This window comes from Lampetra fluviatilis, chromosome 50 (assembly GCF_964198595.1).
Source record: "Lampetra fluviatilis chromosome 50, kcLamFluv1.1, whole genome shotgun sequence".
Lineage (NCBI taxonomy): Eukaryota > Metazoa > Chordata > Hyperoartia > Petromyzontiformes > Petromyzontidae > Lampetra > Lampetra fluviatilis.
Window position 1 is genome coordinate 9,504,628 of NC_136324.1, and position 12,404 is coordinate 9,517,031.

At 56.8% G+C, this 12,404-nt stretch overlaps 1 protein-coding gene across 2 annotated transcripts in view; it reads left to right on the forward strand.

Annotated features, from left to right (window-relative positions):
• Window positions 1-9,191: 9,191 nt before the first annotated feature.
• Window positions 9,192-12,404, forward strand: part of LOC144948580 (uncharacterized) — a 38,385-nt gene continuing 35,172 nt past the window's right edge. Inside the window, exon 1 of one of the 2 annotated variants that reach the window (XM_078878151.1) lies at window positions 9,192-9,368. Coding sequence is in view for 1 of the 2 variants with exons in the window: in XM_078878150.1 (XP_078734276.1) it covers window positions 9,621-9,646 (26 nt within the window). In the remaining variant the exon portion in view is untranslated. The other variant, XM_078878150.1, reaches the window with a different exon arrangement.

Consider the following 12,404-nt stretch of genomic DNA (forward strand, 5'->3'; position numbering starts at 1 on the left):
TTCTGTGTGGGAAAGGTCGCTGGGAGACGTGGATCCACAAAGTCTGTGGTGGTGGTAGTGGTGGTAAGAAAGAGGATCGACAGAGTCGTTCGCTGTGGTGGTGTTGGTACAAAGACACGCGGGCAGCGTGGATGGTGCCGTGGGGCGATGGTTTAGTGCACTTGGTGTTCAATGTGGAGGTGGCCAGGCCGATCTCCGGGCGCGGTAGTTAAATTAACCAATTGTCGAGTTCCTTCAACCCACACGCCCCACTCCCCCACCGCCACTTTCCACGCAGCGGTGTAAATAGGTGCTCCACGATTCGTGGAGCGGCACGCCGCGTGTGGGATTTGGCTTTCTCGCACCTCTTTCCAAGGCCAGCGTGGAAGAGTAGGCCAAATACCCGCCCGAGGACCTCTCCACAGCTGGCAGGCATTTGCAGGGCTGCGCCTTTCCCCACGAGGGCGAGAACCCCTGCGAGGTGGTGACGATGAGGAGGTGACGAGGAGGGTGGCGGCCCCGTCGTGGCATTTATACTTTGACAAAACGTGCGGTGCGTCATCAGTCGGGCTGTGTGTGTGTGAGGCTGTCGGGATGTGTGTGTGTGAGGCTGTGTGTGTGTGAGGCTGTGTGTGTGTGAGGCTGTGTGTGAGGCTGTGTGTGTGTGAGGCTGTGTGTGTGTGAGGCTCTGTGTGTGTGAGGCTGTGTGTGTGTGAGGCTCTGTGTGTGTGTGTGTGAGGCTGTGTGTGTGTGAGGCTGTGTGTGTGTGAGGCTGTGTGTGTGTGTGTGAGGCTGTGTGTGTGTGAGGCTGTGTGTGTGAGGCTGTGTGTGTGAGGCTGTGTGTGTGTGAGGCTGTGTGTGTGTGAGGCTGTGTGTGTGTGAGGCTGTGTGTGTGTGGGGCTGTGTGTGTGTGAGGCTGTGTGTGTGTGGGGCTGTGTGTGTGTGTGAGGCTGTGTGTGTGAGCCTGTGTGTGTGTGTGTGAGGCTGTGTGTGAGGCTGTGTGTGTGTGTGAGGCTGTGTGTGTGTGTGAGGCTGTGTGTGTGTGTGAGGCTGTGTGTGTGAGTGAGGCTGTGTGTGTGTGAGTGAGGCTGTGTGTGTGTGAGTGAGGCTGTGTGTGTGTGTGTGAGGCTGTGTGTGTGTGTGTGAGGCTGTGTGTGTGTGAGGCTGTGTGTGTGTGAGGCTGTGTGTGTGTGAGGCTGTGTGTGTGAGGCTGTGTGTGTGTGTGAGGCCGTGTGTGTGTGTGAGGCTGTGTGTGTGTGGGGCTGTGTGTGTGTGTGTGAGGCTGTGTGTGTGTGAGTGAGGCTGTGTGTGTGTGTGTGAGGCTGTGTGTGTGTGTGTGAGGCTGTGTGTGTGTGTGTGAGGCTGTGTGTGTGTGTGAGGCTGTGTGTGTGTGTGAGGCTGTGTGTGTGTGAGGCTGTGTGTGTGAGGCTGTGTGTGTGTGTGAGGCCGTGTGTGTGTGTGAGGCTGTGTGTGTGTGGGGCTGTGTGTGTGTGAGTGAGGCTGTGTGTGTGTGAGTGAGGCTGTGTGTGTGTGTGTGAGGCTGTGTGTGTGTGTGTGAGGCTGTGTGTGTGTGTGAGGCTGTGTGTGTGTGTGAGGCTGTGTGTGTGAGGCTGTGTGTGTGTGTGTGAGGCTGTGTGTGTGAGGCTGTGTGTGTGTGAGGCCGTGTGTGTGTGAGGCTGTCACAGTGACGCTGCTGGTGGTTTCTGCCACGGGCTGCTGTTGACGACGAGGAGTCGCAGGAGGAGACGTCAGGCCCCGTTGCCAGAGCAACCGGCGGCCACGATTGCGAAAGCAAATCTCATGCGCTCTCGTCTGTGCCACACTTAAGAGACAATAATGCCCGTGGCATGTTTAAGCCTTCTTGCCAAATGACCGCGAATCTCTTGTCTGCTGTGTCTCTCTTATCTGCTGTGTCTCTCTTGTCTGCTGTGTCTCTCTGTGTGCGTTGTCTCCCAATGACCGGCTCATCTTGCGCTGTGTTGGTGTTTGCGTGCATCTCTGTGACCCCACAGAGTAACTCTCTCTCAATATAAAATTAGTAGACTGCTGCTTTAAAAAAAGAACACGCGTACAATAATACCCGAATATAAGTAAAGCTCAGTGGACATGGAATCCTCTACTTGCGAACACTCGACTTACGAACTTTCAGAGATACGAACAAACCTGGTCCGTATGTCCAGTTGCCTGTTCGGACCGAGAGTTCGTAAGTTCATCCGCCGCGCAATAAATGGTGGTGGTGGCATTGACATCTGCAGAACATGAAGAACCGGTGGCATCTACAGAACATGAATAATAATATAATAATGCAATTTGTAACGCGCACAAATTTGTGGACGAAACGGCCGCAACTCAGAGGCGCGGAGCCAAGCTCAGAGTCACTCGAAAGTCGGGATGTAGAGGTGAGATTTTAAATGTCTCTTGAAGGAGAAGATGGAGGTGATGCTGCGAATGTGTAGTGAGTCCAATTGAGTCGCAGACGTTATCTTAGGAGCAACACTTTATTTACACAACGGTACGTAACACAACACAATCTACACTCGGGTCTCGAATGCCCATCTCACCACGCTACGGCAGAACTAGACACAGTTCGCTATCCCGGTCCGGACCACGAGCTGGGTCCCGGACCGCGTGGCTAGAGGCTTCTTCTCCCCGACATGGATCTTCTTCACACCAGCACACGAAGAACCTCGACCTCCTCACGGGGCGCTCGTTATATGCCCCCGGGCTGGGGCTGGCTCCGCCCTTCGCCCCGCCCACCTTGCAGGTCTCTCAAGCTCCTTCTCGAAGGTTCCCGAGAGCTCTTTTGGGCCACGTGACCACCCAGTGGCCCCCGTCCACCGGTGGCCCCCCTCCAATATCATCCGGTCACGTGTCAGCAGGTCAACCAGCGTATCATGCCCCAAGGTAACCCTGGCTGGCTGACGCTCCCTCTCGCTCCCTCACCGGGAGCCCGCACCGCACACTGTACGTGGTGGCCCCGCGCTGAGCAGCGCTCACCCAAGCCCCGCTAGGGCTGGTACTACACCCCGTATCCCGGGCTGCCCATAATGACAACACATTACCCCCCGTGGCTTCGTAAGCCCCGGCACCATACAGTGACAAGCACAGTCACTACAAAAGTAAAAAGTGCATTGTGTGTGCGTCGATGTATGTGTGTGTGTAAGTTCATGTGCGTGTGTGAGTTGCTGTGTGTTTGTAAGTCGATGTGCGTGTGGGTCGATGTGTTTTGTAAGTCGATGTGTGTGTGTGTGTAAGTCGCTGTGCACGTGTGTGTAGGTTGATGTGTGTGTAAATCGATGTGTGTGTGTAAGTCGATGTGTGTGTGGGTCAAGGTGTGTGCGAGTCGATATGTGTGTTTGAAAGTCGATGTGTGTGTGTGTAAGTCGCTTTGCACGTGTGTGTAGGTCGATGTGTGTGTGTGTAATCGATGTGTGTGTGTGTGAGTCTATGTGTGTATGTGTTGCTAGGCACGCTGAGGAGAGACTTGCGGAGCCCCAATGCGGTTTCAGGAAAGGGCGGTCCTGCACAGATGCCATATTTTCTATCCGTCTGCTACAGCAGAGGTGTTGGGAATTCCAACAAGACCTACATCTCTGCTTTACTGACCTGGTCAAGGCCCATGATACCATCAGTAGGCCTGGGCTCTGGGTTATTCTTCATGCTTTCGGTGTCCCTGACCCTCTGCTCATGATCATTAAGGACCTTCATGATGGTGAGTGGGCCCGGGTAAAACTACGTGGCCGGGAGTCAGAGCCATTCCCTGTACACCTTGGGGTGCGACAGGGATGTCCTCTGGCTCCCACATTATTTAACATCTATATTGACCACGTAGTTCGTGAAGCCTTCAATGGCTCTACCGGGGGAATTTCCATTTGGTACAGATATAATGGGAGTCTGATCGATGTCCGGGTGCGATCAAGGGATGGCTCCCTATTGGTCAACCACGTTATGTATGCCGAAGATTTGGTAATAGCTGCTCATTAAGAGGAGGAGTTGGAGACACTGCTGCCGAGACTGGAGCGTGCCACTAAGAGGTGGGGCCTTACCATCAGCCCCACCAAAACTAAGCACCTGCCTGTGTATTTTGTACCATCGGACACTCCACCCCCACAACTCCCAATCGGTGATGGGGCAGTTGTGGAGAGAGTAGAGAGTTTCCCATACCTGGGCAGTGTGCTTATGACCGCCTCCAGTTTAACAGCAGAGGTTTCACTCCGAATCAGTCGAGTGGCAAAGTCTTTTCATCGGTTGCGTAACGCTGTGTGGAAGCTACCTGGTCTGTCGCTCCGCACGAAGCTTCAGGTCTTCTCGGCCACAGTCATTCCCTCCCTTCTCTACGCTTGCGAAACGTGGACCCCCCTAAAGGAGCATCTTCGCCGGTTAGGAACAGTTAGGCTGGCCTGCCTACGATCCATCCTGGGTTTAACCAGGCTGGATTTTGTGAGGAGCTCACAAATCCTTGAAAGATCTCGGCAAAGTCCCATCGGTGAGCTCCTCTGGCAGGCAAGGCTGCGTTGGCTGGATCATGTAGCCCGCATGCCCAGCCACCACATGCCTAAACAGTTATTATTCGGCCGGATCAAGGGGGCTAAACGGGCATGGCATGGGCTAGAGAAGAGATGGGGTGATGTGGTACAGGAGGACGTGGAGCTGAGTGGACTTGCCGATGACTGGTACCAGCGGTGTCAAGATCGGCCTCTGTGGAGGAGGCTCGTGAAAGACGCTGCTGGGCAGTTGAAAGCAGTCGCCCTCCAACAACAACGGAGGGCGGAGGAGCGACGCTCAAACAACGGGTGGAGCGCCGGGTGGCTAAAGCATAGCTAGTTGGCACAGTAGGGGGCACAGGTGGTGCATCAGCCAGTCATCTCAGTCAGTCGACCCGTGGCACCTAGGTCTGCCCCGTGACCTCCTGCCAGCAGGCGTTCAACACTTCACGTGGCCTCAAGGTGCACATAGACTGGCACAAGCATCGTGATGTCACCGCCACTTAGTGGCGAATGGCGGTTGTTGTGTGTGTGTAAGTCCATGTGTGAGTCGATGTGTGTGTGAGTCGCTGAGTGTCTGCAAGTCAATGTACGTGTATGTGGATCGATGTATGTGTGTGTAAGTCGATGTATGTGTGAGTCGATGTGTATGTGTGAGTCGATGTGTGTATCAGTCCATGTGTGTGTTTAAGTCCATATGTGTGTGTGTGTAAGTCGATGTGTGTTTGAGTCCATGTGTGTGTGTGTGTAAGTCGATGTGTTTGTGTCTTTTTCGCCCGGGCAACGCCGGGTACTTCCCGCTAGTGCAATTTGTTTTAATTTGTGTTGCATGAGTATGAATAGTGGAACTGCATTCGCCTATACAACGTGAATCGAATATGTAACTTACCTGTATGCGTATGTTGTAAAGAATGCTGATATAAAATACGAAAAATACGGTCGCCTAACCAATAGTCATTGTGCAACCTGCCAATTGAATGGTGAATTTAAGCTACCTCTATCGGGTTCATGTGTGTATAAATCTGGCTCTGATACTAGCCAGTGCCTCCCCAGCCATTGACCTCACCGCACGTCACTGGTGGCATCGACATCTGCAGAACGTGAAGAATCAGTGACATCTACAGAAGATGAAGAACCGGTGGTATTTTCATCTGCAGAATATGAAGAACCGGTGGCATCTACATCTGTAGAACATGAAGAACCATTGCCATCTATATCTGCAGGAGATTATACAACTTTTAAAGTCATTCCCCATGTTCAGTGTACACGTTTGGAATCGACAGGAGTAAAATCGACTTACGAACACAGACCCCTGGAGCTGAGCTCATTCGGAAGTAGAGGAGTCCCCGTGATTGACATATTGTGTACAGTACTGTCACGACATGAAAGAGGGGTGGTGATGTTTATTCCAGTGAAATAAAATCACCTGAATCCTGGACTGCAAGATTGTAGAGACCAAAATTGCGATTCACACAATCGTTTTCTTTTCCGTTTTTCCCTCCACCACCGCTACCGCTACACATGGCCACGCAAATCAAGTTGCCACGTGGGGAAAAATGTGCCGATCGATTAATCGCTGGGGGGCTTTATTTTTTGTTGTTCAAGAGCCGGAAACATTTATTTTTTACAACGTTGTACGAGATTACGCCCAGCATCATCAGGGGAGAGGAGAGCGAATGCGCTCCCCTGGTCTGGGTCCACAACCTGATATCAGGAGAGCCGTGGAGGTCCTGGGCCTCCTCTACGTCGACTTGGCCTCAAATGAGTGCCTGATGCAGTGTCGCAAGCATCGCTACTTGTGGAGACAAAGGTGGTCGGGCGTGGTGCTGACCACACACACACTTCACGTACCGTTGCGGCCTCAATAGGTGCTCGCTAAAACAGCACTTGCCCCAACAGTTTGTGAAAGGCTATACGGGGGATCGTTGTCTTTGTACAACTGGGGGCCTTGCTGGAGTGTCTGGTTCGGAATAGAGAAAAGATTAGGTGAGATATTAGATTGTGCATGTACTTATTGTATGTTGATTTAGCTCAGCTGGAGACTGATTCACCTAAGTTAATGGACTGCACTTTGTTCACCCTGTGTATTAAACACTTAACTGTCAGTGAAAACAGGTGACATTAGCGTTATGTTTGAATTAATGTTTGAATTAATGTTTGTGCTTATTCAAATAGTCCTTGTTACAGTTGCTCTGGCGTCGTTAAACCCTCGTCGTTGAAATAGAAAATACTCTGAATCATCATCATGGGCATCGTCATGGGCATCATCATGGGCATCATCATGGGTATCATCATGGGCATCATCATGGGCATCATCATGGGTATCATCATGGTCATCATCATGGGCATCATCATGGTCATCATGGTACTTGCGGAACCTTCACCACGCGATCCAGCCCGATCCTCACCAGCGTGTGGTGAGGGGCGAGGTGAATGGTGAGGGGCGGGGTTAGTGGTGAGGGGCGGGGTGAGTAGTGAGTGGTGAGGGGCGGGGTTAGCGGTAAGGGGCGGGGATAGTGGTGAGGGGCGGGGTTAGCGGTAAGGGGCGGGGTGAGTGGTGAGGGGCAGGGTGAGTGGTGAGGGGCGGGGTGAGGGGCGGGGTTAGTGGTGAGGGGCGGGGTGAGTGGTGAGTGGCGGGGTTAGTGGTGAGGGGCGGGGTGAGGGGCGGGGTTAGTGGTGAGGGGCGGGGTGAGTGGTGAGGGGCGGGGTGAGGGGCGGGGTTAGTGGTGAGGGGCGGGGTGAGTGGTGAGGGGCGGGGTGAGTGGTGAGGGGCGGGGTGAGGGGCGGGGTTAGTGGTGAGGGGCGGGGTGAGTGGTGAGGGGCGGGGTGAGTGGTAAGGGGCGGGGTGAGTGGTGAGGGGCGGGTTGAGTGGTGAGGGGCGGGGTGAGTGGTGAGGGGCGGGGTGAGGGGCGGGGTGAGTGGTGAGGGGCGGGGTGAGGGGCGGGGTGAGTGGTGAGGCGCGGGGTGAGTGGTGAGGGGCGGGGTTAGTGGTGAGGGGCGGGGTGAGTGGTGAGGGGCGGGGTGAGTGGTGAGGGGCGGGGTGAGGGGCGGGGTGAGGGGCGGGGTGAGTGGTGAGGGGCGGGGTGAGTGGTGAGGGGCGGGGTGAGGGGCGGGGTGAGTGGTGAGGGGCAGGGTGAGGGGCGGGGTTAGTGGTGAGGGGCGGGGTGAGTGGTGAGGGGCGGGGTGAGTGGTGAGGGGCGGGGTGAGGGGCGGGGTTAGTGGTGAGGGGCGGGGTGAGTGGTGAGGGGCGGGGTGAGTGGTAAGGGGCGGGGTGAGTGGTGAGGGGCGGGGTGAGTGGTGAGCGGCGGGGTTAGTGGTGAGGGGCGGGGTGAGTGGTGAGGGGCGGGGTGAGTGGTAAGGGGCGGGGTGAGTGATGAGGGGCGGGGTGAGGGGTGAGGGGCGGGGTGAGTGGTGAGGGGCGGGGTGAGTGGTGAGGGGCGGGGTGAGTGGTGAAGGGCGGGGTGAGGGGCGGGGTGAGTGGTGAGGGGCGGGGTGAGTGGTGAGGGGCGGGGTGAGTGGTGAGGGGCGGGGTGAGTGATGAGGGGCGGGGTGAGTGGTGAGGGGCGGGGTGAGTGGTGAGGGGCGGGGTGAGTGGTGAGGGGCGGGGTGAGTGGTGAGGGGCGGGGTGAGTGGTGAGGGGCGGGGTGAGGGGCGGGGTGAGTGGTGAGGGGCGGGGTGAGTAGTGAGGGGCGGGGTTAGTGGTGAGGGGCGGGGTGAGTGGAGCGGGGTGAGTGGTGAGGGGCGGGGTGAGTGGATAGGGGCGGGGTGAGTGGTGAGGGGCGGGGTGAGTGGTGAGGGGCGGGGTGAGTGGTGAGGGGCGGGGTGAGTGGTGAAGGGCGGGGTGAGGGGCGGGGTGAGTGGTGAGGGGCGGGGTTAGTGGTGAGGGGCGGGGTGAGTGGTGAGGGGCGGGGTGAGTGGTGAGGGGCGGGGTGAGGGGCGGGGTTAGTGGTGAGGGGCGGGGTGAGTGGTGAGGGGCGGGGTGAGTGGTAAGGGGCGGGGTGAGTGGTGAGGGGCGGGGTGAGTGGTAAGGGGCAGGGTGAGTGGTGAGGGGCGGGGTGAGTGGTGAGGGGCGGGGTGAGTGGTGAGGGGCGGGGTGAGGGGCGGGGTGAGTGGTGAGGGGCGGGGTGAGTGGTGAGCGGCGGGGTTAGTGGTGAGGGGCGGGGTGAGTGGTGAGGGGCGGGGTGAGTGGTAAGGGGCGGGGTGAGTGATGAGGGGCGGGGTGAGGGGTGAGGGGCGGGGTGAGTGGTGAGGGGCGGGGTGAGTGGTGAGGGGCGGGGTGAGTGGTGAAGGGCGGGGTGAGGGGCGGGGTGAGTGGTGAGGGGCGGGGTGAGTGGTGAGGGGCGGGGTGAGTGGTGAGGGGCGGGGTGAGTGATGAGGGGCGGGGTGAGTGGTGAGGGGCGGGGTGAGTGGTGAGGGGCGGGGTGAGTGGTGAGGGGCGGGGTGAGTGGTGAGGGGCGGGGTGAGTGGTGAGGGGCGGGGTGAGGGGCGGGGTGAGTGGTGAGGGGCGGGGTGAGTGGTGAGGGGCGGGGTTAGTGGTGAGGGGCGGGGTGAGTGGAGCGGGGTGAGTGGTGAGGGGCGGGGTGAGTGGATAGGGGCGGGGTGAGTGGTGAGGGGCGGGGTGAGTGGTGAGGGGCGGGGTGAGTGATTAGGGGCGGGGTTAGTGGTGAGGGGCGGGGTGAGGGGCGGGGTTAGTGGTGAGGGGGCGGGGTGAGGGGAGGGGCGGGGTGCCCTGCCCGTGTTGTGCTGCAGTAGCAGCAGCTGATGCTGATGCGAGGCTGCGGGGTACAGTGCAGTATTTATAAACTCTCTCTCTCGGGGACCATTACACGGCGAGGCGTCCCGGCCACAGTAACGAGGAGTGGGGACCACCGCGGAGAAAGGGCGGCGTGCTCAGCCCGGTGACAGGTGAGAGGCTGAGAGCGCGAAACTCATCGCGAACTTCGCTCGCCGAGGGGCATCAGCGATGCGCAGCGCCTCTCCTCCAGTAACTTCTTTCGCGCCGTACGTAGCCAGCCGTGCTAAGAGGAGGCCGAGTTGAGCCGCTGTTTGTCTGCGCGCCTGCGACGGAGGACGAGGAGCAGCGAGATCACTCGGACTCGTCACTCCTCGTCGTGGCGAGCAACCACCACGTTGGTATCTCGGGAGAGCAGAGCGCTGATGCCTCCAGCCGTGCTGAGGGATCGGTCAGTCAGACACCGCCTCGTCTCACACTCTCACTCACACACACACACTCGCACACACACTCACTTACACACTCACACCCACATACTCACCCACAATCTGTGTGTTCTACCATCACCACCACCACCACACTGCAGTTCACAGCGACAAACCCGCACACTCACCCACACGCTCAACCACCCACCTACACTCATCCACACACACTCATCCACACACTCATTCATACACTCACCCACACACTCACCCACACGCTCAACCACTCACCCACACGCTCACACTCACCCACACACTCACCCACACGCTCAACCACTCACCCTCACCCACACACTCGCCCATACTCTCACACACTCACCCACACACTCGACCACACACACCCACACATCCACACTCTACCAGGCATTCACCACCACACTCACCATTCTCTTTCTGCGGCTTCCCTTCCACTGCTCCACTTTGGAATTAATTGCCTGCGCCGGTCGTCTCTTCAACGAATCTTTAATAATAATAATTATAATTAAATAAACTTGTTATCGTGTCTTTTGAAAGCTGAGAGAGCACTCGGGGTCGAGGCGCTGAGCTTCACTCGAGTGCGTGCAGGGAGGGTAGGCAGCGTGTGTGTACATGTGTACGTGTGTGTGGGTCATGTAGCCCGCATACCCAGCCACCGCATGCCTTAACAGCTTTTGTTCGGCCGGATCGAGGGGGCTAAACGGGCGCGGCACGGGCTAGAGAAGAGATGGAGTGATGTGGTACAGGAGGACGTGGAGCTGAGTGGACTTGCCGATGACTGGTACCAGCGGTGTCAAGATCGGCCTCAGTGGAGGAGGCTCGTGAAGGACGCTACTGGGCAGTTGGAGGCAGTCGCCCTCCAACAACAACGGAGGGCGGAGGAGCGACGCTCACAACAACGAGCGGAGCGCCGGGTGGCTAAAGCACAGCAAGTTGGTACAGTAGGGGGCACAGGTGGTGCATCAGCCAGTCATCTCGGTCATCTCGGTCAGTCGACCCGTGGCACCTGGGTCTGCCCCGTGACCTCCTGCCAGCGGGCGTTCGACACTTCACGTGGCCTCAAGGTGCACATGGCCTGGCACAGGCGTCGTGGTGACGTCACCGCCACTTAGTGGCGAATGGCGGTTGTTGTTGTTGTGTGTGTGTGTACTTGTGTGTGTGTACATGTGTACGTGTGTGTGTACTTGTGTGGGGAGCGATAGTGTAGCGGTTAGCGCGCTGCGCTATGAACCCGGCGACCCGAGTTCGATTCCCGCTCACGGTCAACACCAGTGACGATTATCTGAACCGGTCCCGGGCCTCCCCTAGGTCGACTCAGCCTAAAATGAGTACCTAGTGCGATGTGTAAACATTGCCGCTAGGGAGACAAAGGCGGCCGGGCGTGGTGTTGGCCACCCACCCCCTCGTGTGCCGTGCCGGCCTTCATAGGTGCTCGCTAACAGCACTTGCCCCTACAGTCTGTTAAGGCTATACGGGGGATCTTCGTGTGTACTTGTGTGTGTGTACTTGTGTGTGTGTACTTGTGTGTGTGTACTTGTGTGTGTGTGACGAGGATGACGAGGATGATGAGGATGATGATGACTGCTCTCCCGAGAGGACGTGCAGCCCCCCCCCCCTCACAGTCACCGCAGGGACTTCAGAAATGCGGAGGGGCCTTTAGCGGGGCGCGCCAGGCCAGATGGGGACGATAGCCGGATGGTCACGGGTTATTTGACCAGCTAAGGCACCAACCACTGAGCTGTATAGGTCTTGTTTCAGAAGCGACCTGGCCACAAATGAAAGCTCTACGTCACGTGGATATTTAGAAGCAGCAGCAGCCAAATACTCTAAACGCGTGGTGTTAATTCTAAATGTGGAGGGAAAACCAGAGAGAGAGAGACACGCAAACTCCAAATCTACAGCAGCAGGCATCGTCAGGGTCGGGATCGATCCCACGACCTGGGACTGTTTTCGCTGTTGTTTTACTGCCTTCCCGAAGCTTGGGAATTGATGAAGCAATCTCGATTTGAAGCTTTCGTGACTGCAGCAATCCATACTCTTTGGTTCTTTCGTTAAAGTCACGTGGGTAGAAAATAAAACAAATCACGACGTTTCGATCGCAACATAATCAATCTTCATCAGGTGGAACAACCACAGCCAGAAAAATGCTGAAGTAGGCGAGAGAGCTGCCGTGGCAAGAGGTTATATAGGTAAGAAGGGGGGGGGGGGGGGGCAAGGGGGGAGAGAGAGGGGGGGCAGGGGAAGGGGGGCTGCGTGAGCGCTAGGGGGAGAAGACGTGAGGCTGGGGGGGGCAGTAAGCGGGGCTAGAAGTGGGAAGCTGAGAGTGGGACACGGTGGGGGCGGGGGGAGTAGAAGATTGCTTGTGTTGCGATCGAAACGTCGTGATTTATTTTATTTTTTACCTACGTGACTTAACCGAAGAACCAAAGAGTATGAATTGATGATGCAATTTGAACTTTATTTAGAAAAGGGGCGCCACGGTGCCTAGGAGACGTTAACTACCTCGCCTGGTGTGCAGGAGGTCGTGGGTTCGATCCCTACCCTGACACCTACTGTATGTTTAGAGTTTGTGTGTTTCTCTCTGTGTGCGTAAATTTTTCTCCACGTCCCGGTTTTCCCTCCACATTTAGCAATATGCATGAGAGATTAATTATATTATTTGGTTCTATAAATGTCCAAAAGATGGGCTACTTTGTTGAGCTATCATTTGTGGCCAGGTCGCGTCTGAAAAATAAGTTACTACTTCAGTGG